The following is a 21,525-nucleotide window of genomic DNA, read 5'->3' on the forward strand; positions in this document are numbered from 1 at the left end:
AGAAAAAAGACAAAAGATTTTGTTCCCTCCCAGAGTACCAGAGGACTTTTTACTTCCTCCGTCAAACCCAACGTTTACACAGGGAATCTTCAGCGTGAGCCCCTTTTTCGCTTCGTGTCTCCTCTCTCCTCCCTGCTTCAACATGAAAAGACTCATAGCAGCCCTCATCTCATATCAAAAAAAGAAAAAAGTGTGCAACGTTATAAACTCATGCCTCCTTCTCACCCATCCCAGCCCAGCCGTGTGTATACCCACGAGGTATCATTTGCCCAAGCCCTGCGAGTCGACAACTCGCACATGCAAAACAGGAAAAGAAGAAAAAAAGTAAAAAATGAAAGTACAGCCTGGTCATGGCTGCGATGTTATGGCCTCGACTATGACGACCATTTGACGTCCGAACTTGGAGCTCTGCTTCGCCGCTTGTTGGCCATGCTTGTTGGCAGGACAGGTGACGCAGCGGGAGCTAACACGGCGGACGTGTTTCTGCTGACGTTCTCCTTATTCGACAGAGAGCTCTCGGATCTTATTAAAGGAGGCTGCCCAGATGCGCTGCTGGGTCTCGCAAATGAGTGGCGAGGCAACCTGCTCTTGCCCGAGGACGGCCCGGTAGGCATGCTTGACGACATCTCGCCGCTTACCCGCCTGGGGATGCTCGTGACACCATCTCTGCTACGGGGGCGGTATAAGATGGCCTCGCGCTCCTGAACAGCAGTCCTCCGTGGGCTAGCGGCGACCTCAATATACGCGCCTCCTGACCCTGGTGGTATTTGTGAAAGCCGATGATGGCGAGACTGTGACTGTGTCGGTGTGGCGGGCATCGACATGGCATGGTGAAGTCCGGGCGGAGTATAGGACGATTTCCGTCTAGGTCCGGATCCCGAGCGTCGGGACGCTACCGATCCAGAAGAGCCCTTCCTCTCTGAGGGCATATCATAAAGCTCGCTCTCGTTGTGCGACTTGACAAGTTCAGACGCGAGGTTGCGAACCAGCACAGCAGTGTCCTTGTCCGCCAGCATTTGGATCGTATCAAACAGAGACCTGACTTGCTTGACGTTCAAGGAGCTGCTTCCGTTGCCCATGCCCAGCATCTCCGGCTCGCATGCGTCCATAATGTTGCGGACTAGACGGAGTAGATTCAACCGTACGACGGCCTTTTTGTGGCCTAGTCTTTGGCCGATGCCGGCAAACATTTCCGGCTTGGCTAGTGAGCCTGATATTGAAGGACTCAAGCGCAGGAGCTTCAACAGGGGCTCCAGTAGGTTGGCGTCAAAAGAGTTGAGCTTGTTAGTGTGGAAGCAGGCAACGATTGCATCTGTAAACTTGCCGTCGAGCAAGTGACTCTCGACCTTTGCCGTTTCTTCCTGAAGCCAGATAAAAATAGCGTCCAGCGCTGTGACCTGCCAGTATTGGTCGGCCAACAGCGAGACGTAAAAGTCCAGTCCCTTATTCTGCCAGAGGTATCTGCGACCCTTGCTTCCCGAGTGGGCCATGTCGCACAGTATGGGCAATGCGAACTCCTTTGGAGGACGATCGGTGTTCATAATCTTCATCAGCAACGGGATAATTCCACCAACAGCAGCGTCCTCCTGTCGCTCCTTGCTCAGACGGCAGAGGTTGAACAGGGTGTTCAGGACCTGGTTGGAGATCTCTCGGAAGTGCTGGTGTCCCTTCTTCATGCTATAGCCAAGAACATCAATCAAAAACTCGATGGCGTCAGCTGTGTGCAGCGTTTCTATCGTCGTAGACAGCATGGAAAGGTTCTTGATGAATTTGAGCATCGTAATCTGGTGATTTGGTGTCATTCGTCGCAAATCCTTCAGGACGCCTGTGAAGTTATCAGTAAATGACATCGCTGTACCTGATACGAGACTTACTCTTCAACACTTGTCGATCCGCGACAACTTCCTTGACGTAATTCTCAGCCTGAGAAAATAGGTAAAAGATGTTGACGATCCGGCCCTCTATCAGTTCGGAAAGCTCGTCTTCTCCCTCCTCGTCGAGGACTCGGTGGAGCACCAGAGCAAGAGGGTAGAGAATCTTGCTTCTCGAGAAGATTCTGCAAAAGTCGTTCTTCGGTGTTGGGCCCTGAAGTTCAAAGACGTTCCAGATGCCATTGACGCCAATCAAGACGAGATCCCGAGCATCGTCAAAATCTTCGTCGAGGAATTCGACTAGGACATTCAAACCACCAGCGCTGACGAACATTTGCAAGGTCAGAGTGGACGTCTGGTACATTTGCCGAACAAAAGCTGCCGCTTCCAGTCTAATTTCGTTGGAGTATTGGCGGGCCGAGAATTTGGTGATGATTGGAATGCCACCAACGAAGCAGAGATTTTCCTGGATCTCGACATCGTCCAAAATAAGCTGTCAACGCATTAGAACCACACCAACTCATATCGCAAGGAGTAAGCTACGTACAGTGTTGACGACCTTCAAGAGAGACAGAATCATCTGCTGCCTGCTCTTAACTGTACACGGCTCGAGAAGCTCCAAAATCGGTAACAGGCCGTGAGCGCTAAGGATGAGATCTTTGATCTCGGTGTTCTCCCACAGCAGAGCCAGCTACCCACGTCAGTAAAACGCCTCCTGTATGCAAACACGTGAGACTTACCAAGTCTTCAGCCAGCTCGCACAGTTTTTCCTCGCCTTCCGACGTTTTCAATGACCGTACAAGCTCTTCCACCTTGCCTGCTAGCCTGGCGTGTCTGTCCCTGGCGATATTTGCTTCCAGGTCCATTTCGTCCCACCCTGGGTCCATTGAGGCAAACGGGTCATCCTCATCCTCGTCGTCCCCGAGCCACGAGTTGTTGGAATACTTGGACAACACCATAAGGCCGCCATCTTCCGATCCCCGATCACTCTCCTCCCTCTCTGTGACTGCATCCTCCGGCCCGAAAATGTCGGAGAAATCTTCGTCGCCTTCGTCCTCGGCAAATTTTTGAATCTCAATCGATGATCTCGTCCTTCGCATGGGCCGATCTGGCAAAACCGAAGGCCGCAACTTCGCGCTAGGCGGCCGTCTCGAGCTTCCCGGGACGGGTGATTGTGTCGAACGAGGCAAGCTCGTGAGATCTGAAGGATGAAATAGTTGAGGAGAATCGACCTTTTTGATGAAAGGGTTTAGTCCACCATCGTTGAAATCGTTTTCCATGAACAAATCCGAGTAGTCTTCTGTGTTCTGTTCCCTGAATGCCAGGTCTGGGGGAGCTGGTATCTCAAACTTGCTGGGGCCTAGCTGCGGCTTGACAGGGGACTTGGGACGAGACGGGTTTCTCGCATGGCCAGCCTTTCGCGGACTTGGCTTGGACGGCGATTGCTGCTTCATCGGCTCTGGGAACTTGTCGCTCTTCTTACGAGGCGTCGGACGGAGTGTCTGTTCCTGGAATTCGAAATCTGTGAATTGCCTCGGCCCCTTGATAGTCAACAATTCTCCTTCAAAGTCGTCATCGTAACTCTCAGAGTCGTTGCGAGCATCCGTGAGCGAAGCAAATGCCTTGAGCTTATCTGCAGAGAGCAACCCGCCAAAGTTGTCCTGTGGCTTCAAGTGAGGTAAGTGCAGTGCGCTCGGTGAGATGGCCGTTGCGAAGTCGTTGTCCCAGTTGTCGTCATCTACTAGCAAGTCAATATGTCATCCTCAATCGAACTGAGCCGCATAAAAGGAACACTTACCAGCAAGCTCCGGAGACCTAAAGGCTTCAGGTGTTCGTCTCGGTTTCGCGAGGGCCAGAGGTCCTTTGGGCTGAGTGATCAGGCTCGGTCGGAGCGGTTCGTTGGCGCTGTATCTTGACCCGGGATGACCTTGCATCCCGGGAACCCCGCTGTCGGAACCGGTGGACGCCCTAAGTGAGCTTTCGGACGACTTGAGGGCCTTATTCCACTGTTTTACTTCCTCCACAGCTTGACTGAAATTAGCTGGCGCCTTGGAAACGGGGGCATCGCTTCTTCGGCATCCGATGATCCACGCGTGTCGTAAAAGTTTTCGCGCCGTGACTCTTAGGTTTGGATCTTTTTGGAAGCACTGCATCAAAAAGTCGCGGGACGCCTAAATAGTGTTAGTCATACAAACCCAGACGGAGAATAGGGGCACGGGGCGCAAACCGGTGAAATGCCCTCAGGCAATGGCGGATGGTCATCATTGACAATGGCAAAAAGCGCAGGCATAGCTGCAAGATTATGGTATGGCGGCCTGCCCTGCAATAGCTCAATGACCGTGCAGCCAACACTCCAAATATCAGACGCAGGACTGGCGCCGGAAAGTTGAATGATTTCTGGTGCCATCCAATAGGGAGTACCAACGACCTGTGCTTCCTTGTCTTGCCCGCTTGCGAGTGTGCTTGTCGAAACTCCAAAGTCGGCGAGCTTGACCTTGCCGTCCTTGGTGGTGAGAATATTGGCGCCCTTGATATCTCGGTGGATAACACCCTGATCGTGAAGATACTGCAGTCCCTGCAGGACCTGTGTCGTGTAGACGCCAACCAAGTTCTCGGGGAATTTGCCGTATGACTTGCATATTGAGTGAAGAGAGCCATTCTCGCAGTATCTGAGCCGATGTGTCAGCCATGTTCGGATGAAATGAGAGCTCAACCTACTCGAGAATGATGTTGAGGCAGTCTGCCGACTTGACAAAGCCAATGTACTTGACAATGTTGTCATGCTACAAGCATCGTCAGCTCAAGCGCCCTGTACAGTTTCTTTAGTCGGAAGCACCTACATGCAAGTTCTTCAAAAGATCGATTTCAGACTAGAAGGATGTCAGTCTCGGTATCCCACCGACAAGGCAAGCGAGTGAGGGGCAAAGTATACCTCAATCATGCGCAACTCGCTCTTGGGCAGATCAGCAAGCTTGATCTGCTTGACCGCAACGGCCTCGCCCGTTCCCCAATTGAAAGCCTTGTAGACGGATCCAAAGGCTCCCTTGCCGAGGCATTCTCCCAAACGCTGTATGGAGAAACTTGTCAGCTTTTGCGGCCCTCGAGCATAGTTCTCCCCTCCTCTGTCTCCATCTCCACCTCGAGGGAGAGTCTTCAGAGCCGGGTATACGCACATAATCCTTCAAACCCGGGTCTTGCAGCGCGGAGCTCTCTCTGGGGCCCTGTTTCTCCTTGCGAGGTGTTCCTGGGCCCCTCTCGCGGGAGGCGACTACGGCGGCCCTGCCGTTTACATGGTACTGACGCTCGACAGAGGACGAGGCCGACGACGGTGGCGAGGGATTGGGCATGTTGGTCGGCGGACGGGAGGCCTGGCGCAATCACCAGGCAGGTGTCTCGTAGTCGGGGTTCGAGGGTATCGGCATGAACCGTCGCAAAGCAGAAGCGATTCCGTAGAAGAAGGACCTAGCCTTCTCAAACTAGGGTAGCCGAGGAAAAGGATCGTAAGGTCAAGCGAGCGGCGGTTACGGCAAAAGTGAGGGCGCGCTGCACATTGCCCGGCAGCAGGACGGCATGCCAGTCGAATGCAGTTCGGGGTCGTGATTCTCGGTCGTCGGGCTTCGTTCTTCTTTGGCAGTTTGTGGTAGTGTAATCGTCTAGACCATGAAAATGTCGGTGGTCATGCAGCGGGGGAAGGAGAGAGAAACCCAGTCGAACGAGAGTGGTGACGTGAGGGCGGGCGCGCAGCTGGTGGTGGTGATTTCCCCAATGTGAGAGGCCCAGACTGGTGGGAAATGACGGCAGCGAAAACACACAAAGAAACAATCGTGGGTGTCGTAGGCTACCCTCGGAGGTTGCAAAGGCCAGCCAGCTAGTGCCTCCGTTCCGCGATTCGTATTTGAGCAGAGGGGCAAAAGAAGTTTCGGTATGCCCTCCGCTGTCGAGTTTCACGTCGTCGCTGCAGTCGTCAAGGACGGCCGGTCGATCGGGTCAGAGGCGGTCGGTCTGCTGGTCGGGAGCGGTGGAGGGGTTTGGGTGCAAAAGGTCGAGTAAACGAGCGGACGGGAATTGGGCGGCGGGCGGGCGGCGAAGTCGTCGGGTATGGTGGTGGGTTGGTTTGGCAGAGATGATGTCGGAGGGGTTCCCGGGGGGTGGGATGTGGGCATCAACAGACAAAAGGGAACGAAGGTAAAAAAACACACACACACACACACACACACACACACACGATAGACAAAGTATCAGCACCACGCTCTCTGGGCTGGAGCTGGGGCTTTAGGGAAAATGATGTATTTTGTGAGAGGTGATGTGTGAGTCTAGGATTAGGTACTTTTACACGCACACACACACACACACACACATCATACACACCAACACATACAGGCGCGCGGGCCAGAACAATACGGGAGACGGGAGATGAAAGCTGGAGAGATTCGACTCGCTGGTGCAGACGCGCGCAACCGCATTTGGGTCTCTCCAAGGCACTTCGCTGTACAAGTGGGAAGGTTCAGGTCCAGTGGGCGAATGAGCGAGCTGGCGAGTGCCATCAGTGGTCAGGTAGCCGCAGGGCATCGATGCACCCAGGCACCTCACCAGTCACCACTACCTTATCCGTTCAGGCACGAGTTTAAAGGCAACAGGTCCATCTCTCCAGTCACTATCACATACACCACCTCGCCATTATTTACGGTACTACTATCACAATCGCCCACCCCAGCAAAGGCAGATCGATGCAGTGTGATGGCATGTCTTGGCCGCGCTCTGGGATCACTTCACAACTGGCCCTTGCCGGGTGCCATCGGTGCAGAGGAGCAGGCGGGGCCCAGGTGGGACAACCTCGAGGCTTGGGCAATCCGGGCACGCTTCCATTGAATCCCATTCCAAACTTCTCACGCTAACAACGCTAGAAGCTCTCGCACGCCGCCCCCCAGAGACTCCGCCAGCGCGCTAACACGCACCCGACCTGAACTGGAAACAACCAAAAAAGAACGACCTGAGCTTCATTCAATCCTCTTCCTCTCTCTCGCCGTCACCTCACTTTGGCTACCTTACCCATGAAATGCACACTGAACATGAATCAACCAAGGCGTGCTAGAGTAATATCCATCTTCTCGGTCTCGAAAGTCAATGCGCCCCAGTCGTCTTACACAGACACATTTTCATCCTTGCTGATCTTCCCGTCCCCAGATATGGCACGCGTCTACGGATAGACATGTACCTTGCATTCTTGAACCCTTCGAGTGACTTCAAGCGCACAGAAAACCCCGTCCCCTACAAATACAGAACCCAGCAATTGTTTTGTGAGAAACCGCCCTTCGCCGTGGTAACGGCGTGACAGTGTCTCGTCTAGACGAGATCAACATACCCCCGTTACGGTAATACGGATACCTACCCCTACCTTCCCCCATGTCAGCGACAGGGCCACCGAGTCCCCCTCTCATTACCTGACGTCGTTTTTTCTCAGTTCCTCATGGAATTTACTCCGAATATCACTCCTCTCTTCTTGGGTATCCATACGAATACATCCCTTGCCCCCATCCGAGCGCTTATGAAAGTATTCACCTACCTAAACCGTCCACGAATACAGGAAAGAATGGGGGAACGAAAGAACAGCGACACTAGCCGCACTCGCTCCTCACACGTCCATACACACCCAACCCGTGCACTGCTCTGAGGTGAGGTGTGGTGATCAGCGCGGGAACAAAAACACACTAAGGCACGCCGCCCCGGCTTCGTGACATGTGAGTGGCCAGCCCGACGACCTGCATCTAACCTACCTTACCTTACCTTGACACCCAGCCGCGAACGTCTACACCAGATTCAGAGAACCACGCCTTCTTGTCCATTCACGACCCTACTGGATTCAAGTACATACCTAATTTGATCATCCTTGCGATTTCACTTCCCTTCAAGGAGCCGATAATCCCTTTATTACGGAATACATTTCATCCCGTCTCGTCTCATCTCACTCCCCAAGCATGCGGCCAATATAGGTACGACCATCCAAAATAACACAACACGAGCCTTTCAGATTGAATCCATAACGCATTCCTGAGCGCCCTTTGGAGTTAAGAAACATATGGCCTCGTAGATCAGTAGATCCACCAGCCGGATGACCAAAAAGAGAAAACAGCAGAGACATGAACATGCCCGCGCGCGGTCTCACTTTCTGCGACTAAGACATGGGGGGGGGGGACATGACCATTGGGCACTCTTGCTCTTGCTCTTACCCTCACCCTTCACTTCATCACGTCCAATGTTAACAAGCATACCACGGGTACGTCAATCAACATAAACAAGAGCCTCCTCGGGAAAGGAAAAATATGACCAACGGCCACTCCATTTCTCTTGATGGTTCTCCGCCCCGAATAGTGTAGATCCTCTGGATCTTTTTCTCATGGGTTTCTCGCATGCCTCCCTCCCCGTACGGCACCCGTTCTGCTATCACCAAACTCGAGACCGTCACGCTTCCATCAAAGTACACGTATTATACAGATGGCCCGCCCAGATAACTGCATGGCGCCAATATAAACCCAAAAGTGAACCCTGACTGCCTCCCAATGGCAAGTCCTATAGCCGTTATACTCCAAACATCATGCCTTGGAAAGTTTCTTCTACTTCCCAGGGCTTTTTTCGCTTTTTCTTGTCAAACGTAGAAAATCGTAGCCCGAAGGATCGTGCGCGATTCAAGATTCATCTGGCAGAGTCCGGGAAAGCCCAGCACCTGCCCACCACTCGTCGGGAATGTCTTGTCGCCGTGCGAGATGCCGTACAATCTCCTGCATACCCTCCAGTGCGTTGTCGTTGGACGACTCGGTGCGGCTCGGGGGCCCTGCATCGCCGTCGCCATCCCCTTGGCCGCCTGCATCTCGTGATTCCTCGCTCGAATCTCTAACGATGTGGTCGAGCAACTCCGGTAGCGGAGTGGGATCTCGAGTCGAGATCCTGTAGTGCCGAGCGAGCTCCAGTCGCCGACGACTTCGCATCTCTTCGATGTCGCGGCTACTCATAGCCCTCATAGCTCCCGGAACCCTGTCACCACGGACATAGGATATTCTGCTGGGATCATTCGCGTCCAGGTCAGAGACAAATCGCCGGTGCCTGGATGGGTAGTTCATCGACCAGTGATCAGGCCAGCCCCTTCCCATGTGCAAGTCTTCATGGCCCTCGCTATCCGAGTTGTCAAGCCCGGATTCGCAAGGTTGCTCGGTAGACTCCTCAGCCCTTTCGGGTCTGTCTACAGACGTGCGAGAGGATGCGCCGGCGCTCTGTGATTGCGATGCAGAAGCAGACGCAGAAGCCGAAGCCGAAGCGAAGGACGAGCCAGCACTGGGAGGCTGCGGGTCGGGCGTCAACGTGGTCAACAGTGTATCCCAGACGCCATCTTCATCAGGGCTGATGCTTCTGTTACGGTCGCCGAGGCCGTCTGCGAGAGAAGCTTCGATCAAGTGTCCAAACGGACGAATCCGGCGTACGCGCCGGGACGATGCGCGATCGGGTTGCGATTCCAAGTCCGGTCTACGCATACGTCCTGCAAACCTGGCGGAAGTTGCATGCTCGGGACTGCGGTCAAAGCGTGCTGCAACTGGCGGTGCGGGCTACTTGGTATGTCAGTCAACAGCGTACCCCAGAGTCACAGTCAAAAATGCCTACCATTGACATGCGATCGAGCTGTGCCCGACGAAATCTCCGTCGCTCTCTATAGTCGGCGTATGATGATGAGCCCTCAAGCTGAGCCTGGTCGGGTTCCTGCCAGTTGGCATCCTCTTCCCCGGTCGGGGGTGTGACGGTAACCCCGCTGGAGAGCCTGGGCATGCGGTTCAATACCCATTCATCACCGTACATGGAAATCAGGCGAGCTTCGCTGGGCTCATTATTGTCAGGTCGACGATTGCGGGCTTCGTTCACACGTTCGATGATTTCAGCAGCGGGATTACGGCGCTCGGGCACTGGAGGAGTCGATCGCGAGGGGGGTGCAACGTATGCCTCGGGAGGCGGAGGATGGCCAGATTCGATCCATGGATACCGGGCGCGCGGGATAGGTTCGGGGCCGGGAGTGGGGTAGTTATCGCGGAGTAGGGCGGCGCGACGGCGGAAGGGGCGGGCGTCGACGCTGCGGCGGGAGCGGCGAATGGTAGAGCGAGGATGCCGAGTGGCTGCAGACTTGTCGCCGATTTGAGCGGGAACATCTGACTCGACGGGAGCGATGAAGAGTCTGCGGATGGGGAGATATGATGTTAGTGATGGAATGCGAGGCCAGGGTATGAAGCAGTCTGCATTCACCGCGACTGGATTACAACTCGGCAGCGACCGCGGCGACGACGTGGCCAAGGCAGTCTTTGGAGGCGGTAGACGAATCGCAAACGAGAGTATGCGGAGGATTTATGATGAACGAGATGGATATGGATGGAGGCATTGGAGTGGAAGCGGATGCGATTACGCGATGCGACTGGCAGGTCGTCGAGATTGAGCCAGCGTCCCACAGGCCAGGCGCAAAGGCAAAGGTAATGCAGCGCGACCAGGAAAGCCGCAGGGGTAGGCGAGAAACTTACGGGAGTCCCATTGTGACCAACTAATGGCGCGCGCACAACGAATGGATTGAATTCAGAGGCAGCGGGGATGGTAGATAGGCGGTGCAAAGTCTCGGGTTGATCGCAAGATGGGTGCGATTGTCGTCGTGATGAAAGTGATGGAGAATGGGTCCGCGGTACCGTGTTTCGCGATAGATTCGCGATGGAATTGGCGAGTTGCGCGAAGCCGAAATGGCTTTCCCTTCGTGGGGCGGACAGGCGGGAAGGCGGAAGCGAGTATTGGGGGACTTGGGACTTGGGACTTGGACTTGGGGGTTCAGTGACGGACTGGGACGGGGCCACTGGGACTGAACGTGGATTGACGGTCAAGGACGAAATGGAGCAACCTAAGGCGAGAGGACGGGAGGGGGGGGGGGGGGGGGGCAGACTCCGGGACAAAAAAAAAAAAAAAAAAAGGAGGAACAGGAAGGAAAATGGAAAAAAGCGCGGGTCTTTGGGGAATAGCCGCTTTACTTCTTTTTTGTGAGTGGCTGGCCGGGCCATCCCTCCCCGGTCGCAGTCACGGAGTTCTGCCTCTCTCTTTCCCCCTGTGGCGCGGGCTTCCTCAAGCAAGTCATCTTTGGCCAATCACGGAGCCTTTCCGTTGTATGGTCACTGGTCCGTGGTGAGCCTGTGCCTGCCTTGCCTTGCCCTCCACGCCTGCCTCCAATGGAAGTGTGGCTGGAGCGGCACTTGCCAACTTCCATGGATTCATCTCGGTACGTACTCCTCGCCTTACCATTGGAGCAGGAACCTTGCCCATGGCACCTGCTTGAGCTGCTTCGTGCCTGCCGTGCCTGCTTGCACATAACGGCAGCCACTCCGTTAACGTTCAGGATCAGATGCAAATATCTGGAATGCTCATTCATGATCATTCGCTGACATCGTTCGGCACCGGAAACGAACCTCGTGATCCTGATAATCCAAGACCCTATCATTCCCACAGCTTTCCAGTGACTCACTCCTGAGGGAGTAGAAGAGCAACATTGAGTCGTTGCCGGGCTACGAAGTCCGAGCAGCCCTATACGAAAAAGTGTCCGTCGGATCCAGAGCCGAGACCGAGATACGGATAGACCGTTGGTGATCCTCTGGGCTTGAACACCCGGACGCAGCCAGAATCACTCCGGCACCTTCTACCAGACAGGCAAAGGACCAGACCTGGCAGGAAAAAGACAGACAACATGGCGATGAAAGGCATCAGCCTAGGCCTGCACCGCATCTCGCGAGCCCTCGAGGGTGTCCCCCAGAAGTGGGATGCTATCCACGTCGCCGGCACAAACGGTAAAGGCACCACTTGTACGTACCTATCAGCCCTGTGCAAATCTTTTGGCATCTCAAACGGCCTCTTCACATCGCCCTACCTAATCGAGCCGCGCGACGCCATCAAGATCAACGGCACACCCGTGGCGCAAGACGTCTACGCCGACGTCAACCGCAAGATCCTCGCCGACGACCAGGCGCGCCTGTCCCAGGATGTCGCCCAGGAGGCCCTCAGCCTCTTCGAGGTGACCACCCTCATCGCTTTTGGCGCCTTCAGCCGCGCCGACGTGCAAATGGGCATCGTCGAGGTCGGCCTCGGCGGCCGCCTCGACTCCACAAACGCCCTCCGCCGCAAGAGCGTTACCGTTATCACAAAGATCGGCCTCGACCACCAGGCCTTCCTCGGCAATACCTTGCCCGAGATCGCAAAGGAAAAGGCCGGCATCATGATGGCCGGCGTGCCGTGCGTCGTCGACGGCAGCAACCCGCCCGAGGTCCTCGAGGTCTTCCGGCAGCACGCCGCTAGCGTCTCAGCGCCGCTGCACCTCACCACGAGCCAGCCCGGTCTGCTCGAGACTCTGTACGACTCGGAGCTGATGCCGCACCAGGCGCAGAACATGGCGTGCGCCATTGCGGCTTTCCAGCTCGCGTATCCGCACCTCGATCTCTCTGTGGAAAAGGCCCTGCCGATTTTGAAGGACGTCAGTCACTTGGGCAGACTGTCATGGTTGGATGTCGAGGCGAAGCAGCCGTCACGTAAAGGAAATCCCATCCTCATCGACGGCGCTCATAACCCACAGTCAGCCGAGACGTTGTCCACATATGTCGAGCGACGTCTGCGAGACGCCGATAAGCCCGTGACGTGGATCGTGTCAGTATCAAAGCAAGACGGGAAGGATGCCGGTGGCATGCTGCGGACGCTGCTCAGGCCCGGAGACAACGTCGCCTGCGTGGGCTTTTCTCGGCGGGGGACGATGCCGTGGGTCGAGCCTTTGCCGCTGGAGACCTTGAGGGAGATGGCCTCGAGCGCGGGCGCCAAGGAGGTGTTTGAAAGCAAAGACGGTCTCAAAGAAGCTACGAGATGGGCTATTGAGACCGCCAAAGACGGTCCCGTTGTCTTGACGGGGAGTCTCTACCTAGTCGGTGACGCTTATAGAATTCTATCGTGAGCAGTCACGGGATAATCAAAAGTAATTGTAAATCCGCTACCTCACTGGTCTATAATCCATCGAGGATCCCCTTTCCTTTTCTCGTGCCGTATATCTACAGTGTGCGACGCAGGCTACCTTGAGGGTGGCAGCTTCAAAGCTCAATAATGAGAATGAGCAAGGTGTATCTTGCAATGGAGAAGTTGCAACTTTCACCGCCACCAACATCACATGATCCACAATACAATGCACATCAAAGCTCCAGAACTAAAACTCACAAATACTGTCTCCTCACATTTGTAAACAAAAAATTCCCGAATTGGGTATATACGTATCGAAACAATGACAGCAACACCACTCCCGACCAACCTCATCGTCGTCTGCTGCCACGGCATCTGGACCGGCGGCCTCACCAACGGCGCCGCCGAGTCCGAGTGGCTCATCGCCGACTTCCAAACCGGCGAAACCCCGACGTTTATCGAGCACATCAAGGCCGGGCTGACGGCACTGCGGGACGAGTACCCGGCTTCCGCGCTCGTGTTTTCGGGGTACGTGCCGTAGTCCGCCCCCGACCACTTTTACTTTTTAGTTTAGTTCGTGTCTGGTTGTCACGTCACATCCATCAGTGTATTCTCATGTTATCGCCATGCATTTCAACCCTTCTATGGGATAACATCTTATACCTCTATATCTGTAAAAACTAACGTACCCTTTTCCCAATACCAAAAGAGGCCCAACACGTAAAGAAACACCCCTCTCCGAAGCAGAATCCTACGCCAACCTCGCCGCCGCAAACACCTACTTTGGCATCCTCCCTCCTCCACCTCCTCCCTCCTCTTCCCTTTCCTCCACCACCACCATGCCATCTCCACCTCCTCCCATAACATCCCTCATCCACACAGACACCCTCGCCCTAGACTCCTACCACAACATCCTCCACTCCCTCCTCCTCTTCCACCGCCTCTACTCAACCTACCCCCGCACCCTCACAATCATAAGCCACGCCTTCAAACAACCGCGCATCCTCGACGGCCACTGCGCCGCCATAGGGTTTCCCTTGGATAAGGTCAGGTATATCGGGATCGATCCGCCGGGGATGAAGGGCGCTGCTGCCGCCTCGACGACGACCAACGCTACCCCCGGGGAGAGGAGAAACGACGAGGATGATGATGAGGAGGACCGTGGTGACGGTTCCAAAGCGGGAGCCATCGCGGGCGTAAAACACGCCGCGGACGAGTGGACGGTTGACCCGCACGGCGTGGGCGCGAGTCTAGCGGGCAAGAGGAGGGCGAGGAATCCGTGGGGTTTGGGAGATGTTTTATTCGTGAGCGAGGGGGAGAGGAGACAGAGTGGGCTCGTTACGAGATTTGTAGACGGGCATGAGGCGCTTGTAGAAGATGCAAGGAGGCCGTGGGCTTAAGACGGTATCTATACATATTCAACCCCTTTTCTTCAACCTCCTTGAACCCTCAGCATACTCTGCTCTGCTCTCTGTATCTCTCAAATCTTCGACTTCTCCCCAGCTCCCGCCCCAGCATCCTTCCCAGCAACAGCCCCAACCAAAAACCTCACCGAATCCTCCACCATCCCCTGACTAAACGCATGTCCAACCCCCTCATACACCTTATTCTCAACCTCGACCCCGGCATCAGCATACCACGTCCCCGTAGCAGCCGTCAAGAACTCCACAAAGGGCGCCGACATGGCGTACGGCACCAACTTATCCTCGCCGCCGGAGCAGATGAGGAATTTCTTGCCGTGTAGGTGGAGGCCGTCCAGGACGCCGCGCAGACGCTCCTGTTCGTCTTTGGTGAGGCTGGCGGCCCGTTCCGAGACCGCACCGGTGCCAAAGAGGATACCCTTGGGGTCTTGACGCAGACAAGAAGCCACGAGGTCGCGGGGAAAGTCTCTGCTGCCCAGGAACGAGGCGCCGTTGTCTTGTGCGGAAAAGGATGCTAGCTTGGATAACCTCGCGCGGTCCGACAAGAGAGCTGTTTCACACAAGTCGAATTAGTCAAGACCTTCTCTCACCCCTCTCTCATACCTCACCATCTCAAAAGACAAACATATCCCCTATCTGCAGCCGAGAGAAGAAAGAAAGAAAGAGGACTTACCCATATAATCAGGACACCCAATAATAACAACCCCAGCCTCAACCCTCTCCTCCCTAAACAAAGTCTGCCACGCACTATGCCCACCCAAACTAACACCCAACACAAGATGCTGATCAATCTCCCACCCCTCCTCCGCCGCCTCCCCATTCCTTCTCTGCCCCAGCTCCATCTTCACATACCCCTCCACAACATCCAACAACCCCTTCGTATCCGCCACCATGCCCGAAACCATCCCCCACATATCCAGCGCGTGCGTCTTGTTCCCCTCGCGCCAGCTATCCCGTGCCGTCGCCGACGCTGTCCTGGTGCCGTGGTTCTGCTGGTCAAACGCCACGGTAATGAGGGCCCTGGTACTTCCAGACGACGACGACGTCTCCTCCCATTGGGAAATCACCCGGCTCGCGATATCAACCATGTCCTCCTTTGCACGCAAACGCGGATGATGAAGCCAAAGACACGAGACCGCCGACGGCTTCTGCTTGCGCGCGACGAGCTCCTCGAGACCGTAGACGTCACAGAGGAGACCCGACATGTGGATCGTCGTCTTGGAGACGGCGGGCGGCGGGGTGGATGCCCGCATCGGGTTGTGCGTTGCTGCCATGGCTGTTTGGATGCGTAGGTCAAATACGTATCGGTGAATACAATGTTATGAGACGATGAAACTTGCGGAAAGTCTTTTGTCTCTTACATGTATCTCGAAGGAGAACGACGTTGAGAGACCACCGAGGGACGGATGTTGTTAGGATGAAGAGGTGTAAGTGAGAGAGGTGAGGTTGACAAGCGCGGAGTTGCCGAGGCCCCCAGAAAAGACGGAGTTGCGACGGAGCGAGCGCAACGTCAAAGTGGATGCGCCCGGTGGTTATGGCCGAGCAAGCTTGCAGTTTACAGCCCGTCCGAAGGTCAACCCCGATCATCAAAGGACCAAACACTTGCAATAGTGCTCAAGAAACAAGCCATTCTGGAACTTTAATAAAAAAAGATCGTGGCCCATTGTCGATGGAACAAGTTTTACAATCCTCCAAGGCGATCGTCAGCAGTACGACAAGAGACATTTTCAAGACCATTGATTTAAAAGATGAGTTTCCTAACTAATGTAGGTAGTTTGGAAAAAGCCTAGGCACCGGTCAGTGCTCTCAAGCAACAATCATCAAAATTCCCTTGAGCTATTCAGCCGAGTCCGCAAGTAAAAGAATCGCCATTCGAGCATGCAGACTTCCACCCCCTAAACGCCGTATTTCTGTGCCTGTCCTTTCCCTTTCCGTGCCCTTAGCCCGTGTGTCATTACGACCTATGTACGATGATCGATCCGTTTTTGTTAGCCTGCCTGGGCAGACTGCACTCATTAAGTCCTGACAACATAGGGCAACCCCCCATGCCATCGAGAAGCAAATTTTGTCGAATTGTTCCGCGAGTGTTGGCAACCTCGCTCTTAATCCATCTTCCAGTGATTTGTCAGACCGCCATCGTGATCCTCGTTACCCAAGTACAACTCGATCGCGTACAGGGTCATTGTCGCTGCTACGTTTGTCCAGCGCCAGACGTTGCCGCCCAGGTCGCCTCCTCTCAACGTCCACCCATCTGGTCCATCATTCGTTGAAAAGTGTTGCAGAAGCAAGCTTGTGTACATGGCGATGAGAATCGAAGGCGAGAAGTAGGTGATGATCCCAAGTAGCCAGTTGGCAGCGTCTGATTCCTCCAGAGTTGGTTCCTCCATGAGAGCCCTCGCCCCTGATTCGCGGACAGCAGGAATAATCCGGGTAGCGCAGTAAAAGACAAGAAGTCGGAAGGCGAGAGAAATGATGACAGAAGGCGTAATGGTCTGGAACGCTGCGTACAGAAGACTGAGAGACGAGTGAACGGCATGGGGAAGGGAGCCGAGCATGTGAAGTAGAGTCGAGTATGATGCCATGATAATCGGCGGCAAGGGTGGGAAGTCGGGCTGTGAGGACTGGTGTTGATCTGCCTCTGTGGACTCCGAGGGAAGGTAGTCGGTGAAGATCTGGTAGACGCAGAGAACGACGTATGCGAAGAGTAGGGACGACTCGACAGGGTTGCCGCGCCCGCTGCCAATTCCATACGCGCAGAGGAAGAACGCTGAGGTCATGGTGACACCAATCAAGATGGCATCAGAGTTGTCGATCCAAGGGAAGTGGGCGACACGCCAGAGGAAGTAAACGGCACTCGCAAGCACGCTGCCAGAGATAACGAGCAGGATAATCTGTCAAAGCCGTCAGTAAGTCTCGCAATGGCCAAGGTCTGCGATCCGGATCTGTGAGACCAGGCTATGACCAGGCTGTTCGTGACTGGCTTGGGTCTCACAGAGTCGGGGCACAGAAGAGGGGTTTCCACGTACGATCCAAGTGTCGCTTCGTCCTCTGTTGACGAGCCATTTGGTGATCTGCCCGGCAGCTTGAATAACAAGCAGAGTGCAGAATCCCTCGAGAAGCTGGAAGACCGGACTCGAGTACCTCAATGTCTTATCCCAGCCGCCCAAGGTTATGGTCTCAATAACACCACCCTCGCCAAACACCCACTCGCCCCATGACGTCGACTTGGACGTGGTGATGCCTTGCAACGTCCGCTCCACCCAATTTGTAGCTCCAGCGTCGACGGCGAAGCGGCTGAGGGCCCAGATCAAAAGTCCGGGAATGACAACCCACTGCGAAAGCCGAAGGATGACGGATATGGCCCAGCGAACGCGCGACTTTGCGGGGGTCACGACGGCGATGGTCGAGTAGACAAAGTAGAAGGCGGAGAGGGCGAGACTGTAGGCCAGTCCACTGTCCCTACCGCCGACATCGAAGGCGACGGGTATGGAGAGGACTATGCTCAGCAGGAAGATGGCACTGGCGACGATTCGGAGGAACCACCACATCGGCGCGACGAGCTGGCTTGCTGGAGCCGCGCCGACAGAGGGGTGTGTTTCTGACGATGGCCGGCCACTGTGGACGGCGAGTCGGCGTAGTCGCGAACAGTCGAGGGAGACGACACAGAGAGGCGCTCGTAAATGTCGTCGCAGACTTGGAGAGGGTCGAGCTTATTAGTTTGGTGGTGGAGAGCACGCGAGACGGTGAGGGGACCGTTGATGGTGTTTGTATCAGGGCGGAGGTGGATCGTCTCGTTTCGATGGTTCGAGGGCAGGAACTCGGCAGAGGTAGTCAGAGGCTATTGACAGAGTCTTCTATTGCTGAAAATGGTAGACAGACAACTCGAAGCAGAGAAGGTGCGAAGTCGGTCCAGGTCCGGCGGTCGGGAAAGAAACCTGGGTGATTAAGGGAAAACCAACCAAAGTGTCAACCTGCCGGTAGATTTTTGGGCGAGGTGGCAGGAAGCGGACCGCAGGTGGGAGCTTGGGCTTATCGTTAAAGGCGGTTCTGCTCGCCTACGTTCTTATCTTCACGTGGCGCTACCTCAAGGTACCTTACCTGCTAAAATGCCTGGATTTAGGTACCACCTGGGAGGAACGATGGAACGAACCTCTTTAAACACTTTAAGCCTATGGGCGGTGAAGCTGCAGCTTTCAGGCTGATGTGACAAGGCCCAAGCTTTCCCTCCCATCTTTAATTCTCTATTTCATCATGTCTAATTTCTACCTTGTATTCAGTACGGAGTAGAGTAAAGGAAAAAACGGTGACGGCGTTCCATTTTGCTGCGGCAGGCAGAAATGAGACATCATGATCTGCAAGACATAAGACCACAGACTGCATGCAACACCTCACATGCACAAAGAGTGAGGAACCAACGGCCACCGTTTGGAACACCACCAAAAAATCACAAGTAAATCAGTGGGTGTCTCTCCCAGGTCGCATGCCCCTATCGTTTCTCTCTCGTGGCCGCGCTGGGCTGGTTCGATCCCACTTCAGATTAGCAACGCAGGTCCAGTCCATCCCATCTTTTCTCCAAGTCCTGGAATCCCAGCAGGGCCAGCCTGCCCAAGGCCTGACAAGCTGACAAGTTCTTGGTATTATTGCAGCGGTTATTGCAGCGTTGCAGAGGCGCCCTGCAGCTAAACGGTCGGCCTCCACTTGGAGAGGTGCTGGTGCCATTCTAGCCCCCTCTGGTGCCATCCCTGCCCTGGTCCCTTCTGCTCTTCTCCATCTGCCAGTCTGGACTTGAGAGCTTGACTTATCTGCATGTGACAGCCAATCATGGAGAACCCCCTCTTCAATATGTCTCTGCTTCAACCTCACTCAACCAGTCATCACGATATGAAGCTGCTGCCAGTCACATGAACGTTTTGGAAGCCATTTCTATCCTTCAGAGTCAACTTAACATGCCCAGCTGAGGCTTGAGAGGGGTTTGGTCTTGGTTCATCTTATCTTGACGTGCCTCGGACCAAAGCGGGGTTCTTGAGGTAGCTGTGGGCATGGCACTCTCAGTTCAGTCGACGATACTTTGATCGTACTTGATGCTCAATATCTCCGGGCCTGTACCCAAATTTGACCTCTATGTCTTTGCCGGACTAGCGTTGAGTTACTTAACACATCTCGATTCCAGGCAGATGTCTTGCCCTTTGGCTCTTGATACATCTCAACTTCATATTGCTTTCAAGAGCTCGCATTTTCACCTCGATGAATTTGTTTTAGGTCTATTCTAGACATCAACTACCTACAGCGCCGCTTTTGACGCCAGATGCTGGTCTAACATTCATTGCAACAGAAAAAGGCTGTACCAGATGCCTATTCTCAAAGTTCATGAGAGTCATTGCACAAACACAATACCCAAGTCACAAATGCCGACGCCCATCAGGTTGGCGGAGAGTCTAGTAAGAACATTCCATGTAGCCCTTTGTCAAGTTGCATTATTCGCTGGATGATACCCAACGGTCTCCTTGATCCTTGATGCCAAGCACTGAAACCAAGCATTGTAAGTCACACAAAGACGCGTGCCTCGGGGGCATTGTTTCTTCAACCGCTAGCCCTTCGTTTGATGATCCATGCCAAAAGCAGTTTTCGCGACTTTAGTTTTGACGACCATCGATTGTCTACATGCAACGTAGCTAGACACCGTCCACTCAGCTCCTCTTCTCTGTGCAACGAACCCGATCTCAGATCGAACCCATCTAGCAGAGGCAAGGCAGATGGATCGTCTGATAATTGCTGCAGTTCCTCCCAGTTGGCACATCGCTCCCGGTTTGAAGATAGAGTTGCCAGTAGCTTGTGTCCAGCTGACACACCAAGAAATTCAACTCTACCAAACTTGGTCAGTCCCAGCTCTAGATAGACCACGAAGGGGCCATCTTGATCGCATGAATGAGGAGGGAAACATACGACGTCCCCAACTACTGCTCTGGGTAGTAATTATAGTATCCCCTTCGAGGCCCCACGCGCTGGTGCCGGAGGCGTTGCTCAACTGAAGAGTCTTGTACGACGTAGCATCGCCGCCAATATTGAGATACGAGCTCGAGTTGGCGCTCTGTATAGTTCCGGCAATGTTGAAGAACTCCGCCGACGCCTCGGGTCCCAGGACGGGGATCGACTTGTCCTTGGGATAGGCTTGAAGGTACAAGTGGTAGACGGGGTCGGTTACGCCCCTGATCTTCTCAGGCTTAGCGAGAACGATGCCGGCGAGGGACGCCAGGGACGTGGCGAGTAGGACGAATCTCATTGTTGAAACGTTGCTCTTTGGTCCTTCGGGATACTTGCAAGTTAAGAATGATTGTCACCGCAGGTGCAAGAGTTCGAGTCTAAAACCATCATGATGCCAATATCGTTCTTTTGACTGCCTCTTATGTCAACCATCCCAACCCCCTCTTGCGGTCCATCTCCCTCCGAAGACCTGCTCGATGGGCAGAAACTCTCTGGCTATACGGCAGTTGTATATGACGGGTAAATGAAAAGGAGTCAGGACGGCACGTTGAACGAGCCAATCTAGCAGACCAATGTAACGATGCGGCCATATAAGAGCACTATGTCTCTGACGGCCCGCGGCAATCCTATCCGATTAAGTTGGCACGGAGAAAAAAAAGAAGAAAACGTGGGGTTCGCTTCGGCATAAAGCCTCCGTCCCATGTCATACGCAGTTACATACACCACGGACCTCTCTCTACTATCCCAGACGGAGGCGATGTTCTTCAATCATGCTCTTGCTCGCAGGAACACGCATTGCGCGCACGCATTGGTCGTGTGACGTGAGATATCCGTACCTAACCAGGAGAAGACCACGTGAGGTACAAAGTAAAAGATACATGGTTTGGGCCTGGAAGAGCATGGTTTATCCCATCTTCTCACGCATCAAAGCTGCAGAGGACTAGACACGACAGAAAGGGCGTACGAATACCACAACAGAGCTGGTCAAGTGATGCACTGCGATATCATCGCCATTGGCTTCTCGTAGGCGACGAAAATAACAGTTACAGCTTCGTGATACCTCGAAACTTGCAAGATGGAGCATGGCCATCATCTTGATCTACCTTACGGATAGCTTGGATGATTGCACGGCATGGAAAAGGTCGAGATGCGCAACAAGTGGCAACCAAGCCGGACAGGGGAGGGCAGCATATCAGAGTGGAGGGGGAAGAGGTGTGTGGGGATTCAATGGAGGATTTGGATTTCCCCAAATCTCC

The 21,525-nt window shown here is 54.4% G+C and overlaps 7 protein-coding genes across 7 annotated transcripts; 2 read left to right on the forward strand and 5 right to left on the reverse strand.

Annotated features, from left to right (window-relative positions):
- Nucleotides 1–271: 271 nt before the first annotated feature.
- Nucleotides 272–5,516, reverse strand: BDP81DRAFT_62093 (uncharacterized protein). Its single transcript, XM_060596070.1, has 10 exons — nucleotides 5,045–5,516; nucleotides 4,804–4,938; nucleotides 4,712–4,741; nucleotides 4,590–4,654; nucleotides 4,099–4,540; nucleotides 3,670–4,042; nucleotides 2,612–3,609; nucleotides 2,419–2,562; nucleotides 1,875–2,364; nucleotides 272–1,825 (listed from the first exon to the last, which is right to left on the reverse strand). Exons 1-10 carry the CDS (start codon nucleotides 5,216–5,218, stop codon nucleotides 375–377), a joined length of 4,302 nt encoding a protein of 1,433 aa, XP_060442462.1. The 5' UTR covers nucleotides 5,219–5,516; the 3' UTR covers nucleotides 272–374.
- Nucleotides 5,517–8,217: 2,701 nt separating this feature from the next.
- On the reverse strand, nucleotides 8,218–10,573 carry BDP81DRAFT_62137 (uncharacterized protein). The gene is made up of 3 exons (XM_060596071.1): nucleotides 10,421–10,573; nucleotides 9,522–10,083; nucleotides 8,218–9,466 (listed from the first exon to the last, which is right to left on the reverse strand). The coding sequence occupies exons 1-3, from the start codon at nucleotides 10,429–10,431 to the stop codon at nucleotides 8,555–8,557; spliced, it is 1,485 nt and encodes a 494-aa protein (XP_060442463.1). The 5' UTR covers nucleotides 10,432–10,573; the 3' UTR covers nucleotides 8,218–8,554.
- Nucleotides 10,574–11,281: 708 nt separating this feature from the next.
- On the forward strand, nucleotides 11,282–13,029 carry BDP81DRAFT_433236 (Mur ligase). Its single transcript, XM_060590842.1, has one exon. It carries the CDS (start codon nucleotides 11,620–11,622, stop codon nucleotides 12,865–12,867), a length of 1,248 nt encoding a protein of 415 aa, XP_060442464.1. The 5' UTR covers nucleotides 11,282–11,619; the 3' UTR covers nucleotides 12,868–13,029.
- Nucleotides 13,030–13,188: 159 nt separating this feature from the next.
- On the forward strand, nucleotides 13,189–14,306 carry BDP81DRAFT_494177 (uncharacterized protein; the record flags this gene model as incomplete). Its single annotated transcript, XM_060595377.1, has 2 exons — nucleotides 13,189–13,394; nucleotides 13,576–14,306. The coding sequence occupies 2 exons, from the start codon at nucleotides 13,189–13,191 to the stop codon at nucleotides 14,264–14,266; spliced, it is 897 nt and encodes a 298-aa protein (XP_060442465.1). The 3' UTR covers nucleotides 14,267–14,306.
- Nucleotides 13,972–15,791, reverse strand: BDP81DRAFT_433239 (uncharacterized protein). Its single transcript, XM_060590843.1, has 2 exons — nucleotides 14,961–15,791; nucleotides 13,972–14,837 (listed from the first exon to the last, which is right to left on the reverse strand). The coding sequence occupies exons 1-2, from the start codon at nucleotides 15,559–15,561 to the stop codon at nucleotides 14,347–14,349; spliced, it is 1,092 nt and encodes a 363-aa protein (XP_060442466.1). The 5' UTR covers nucleotides 15,562–15,791; the 3' UTR covers nucleotides 13,972–14,346.
- A 598-nt stretch (nucleotides 15,792–16,389) lies between these two features.
- On the reverse strand, nucleotides 16,390–17,835 carry BDP81DRAFT_462997 (ICE2-domain-containing protein; the record flags this gene model as incomplete). Its single annotated transcript, XM_060593961.1, has 2 exons — nucleotides 16,390–17,178; nucleotides 17,314–17,835. 2 exons carry the CDS (start codon nucleotides 17,833–17,835, stop codon nucleotides 16,390–16,392), a joined length of 1,311 nt encoding a protein of 436 aa, XP_060442467.1.
- Nucleotides 17,836–19,931: 2,096 nt separating this feature from the next.
- BDP81DRAFT_62185 (uncharacterized protein) lies at nucleotides 19,932–20,874 on the reverse strand. Its single transcript, XM_060596073.1, has 2 exons — nucleotides 20,231–20,874; nucleotides 19,932–20,150 (listed from the first exon to the last, which is right to left on the reverse strand). Exons 1-2 carry the CDS (start codon nucleotides 20,565–20,567, stop codon nucleotides 20,023–20,025), a joined length of 465 nt encoding a protein of 154 aa, XP_060442468.1. The 5' UTR covers nucleotides 20,568–20,874; the 3' UTR covers nucleotides 19,932–20,022.
- Nucleotides 20,875–21,525: the final 651 nt, after the last annotated feature.

Source organism: Colletotrichum phormii, assembly GCF_030913505.1.
Source record: "Colletotrichum phormii strain CBS 102054 chromosome Unknown BDP81scaffold_16, whole genome shotgun sequence".
NCBI classification, from domain to species: Eukaryota; Fungi; Ascomycota; class Sordariomycetes; order Glomerellales; family Glomerellaceae; genus Colletotrichum; species Colletotrichum phormii.

Bases quoted from the DNA above. Each gene is read 5' to 3' on its own strand.
- BDP81DRAFT_62093 (XM_060596070.1), bottom strand. From the start codon at position 5,218: ATGCCCAATCCCTCGCCACCGTCGTCGGCCTCGTCCTCTGTCGAGCGT. The intron at 4,541-4,589 runs GTAGGTTGAGCT...ACATCGGCTCAG, and splicing joins TGCCTCAACATCATTCTCGA to ATACTGCGAGAATGGCTCTC. The intron at 2,365-2,418 runs GTACGTAGCTTA...ATGCGTTGACAG, and splicing joins TCTTGAAGGTCGTCAACACT to CTTATTTTGGACGATGTCGA.
- BDP81DRAFT_62137 (XM_060596071.1), bottom strand. The intron at 9,467-9,521 runs GTAGGCATTTTT...CATACCAAGTAG, and splicing joins AGCTCGATCGCATGTCAATG to CCCGCACCGCCAGTTGCAGC.
- BDP81DRAFT_433236 (XM_060590842.1), top strand. From the start codon at position 11,620: ATGGCGATGAAAGGCATCAGCCTAGGCCTGCACCGCATCTCGCGAGCC.
- BDP81DRAFT_433239 (XM_060590843.1), bottom strand. From the start codon at position 15,561: ATGGCAGCAACGCACAACCCGATGCGGGCATCCACCCCGCCGCCCGCC. The intron at 14,838-14,960 runs GTAAGTCCTCTT...TGTGTGAAACAG, and splicing joins TGGGTGTCCTGATTATATGG to CTCTCTTGTCGGACCGCGCG.
- BDP81DRAFT_62185 (XM_060596073.1), bottom strand. From the start codon at position 20,567: ATGAGATTCGTCCTACTCGCCACGTCCCTGGCGTCCCTCGCCGGCATC. The intron at 20,151-20,230 runs GTATGTTTCCCT...CAAGTTTGGTAG, and splicing joins GAGCAGTAGTTGGGGACGTC to AGTTGAATTTCTTGGTGTGT.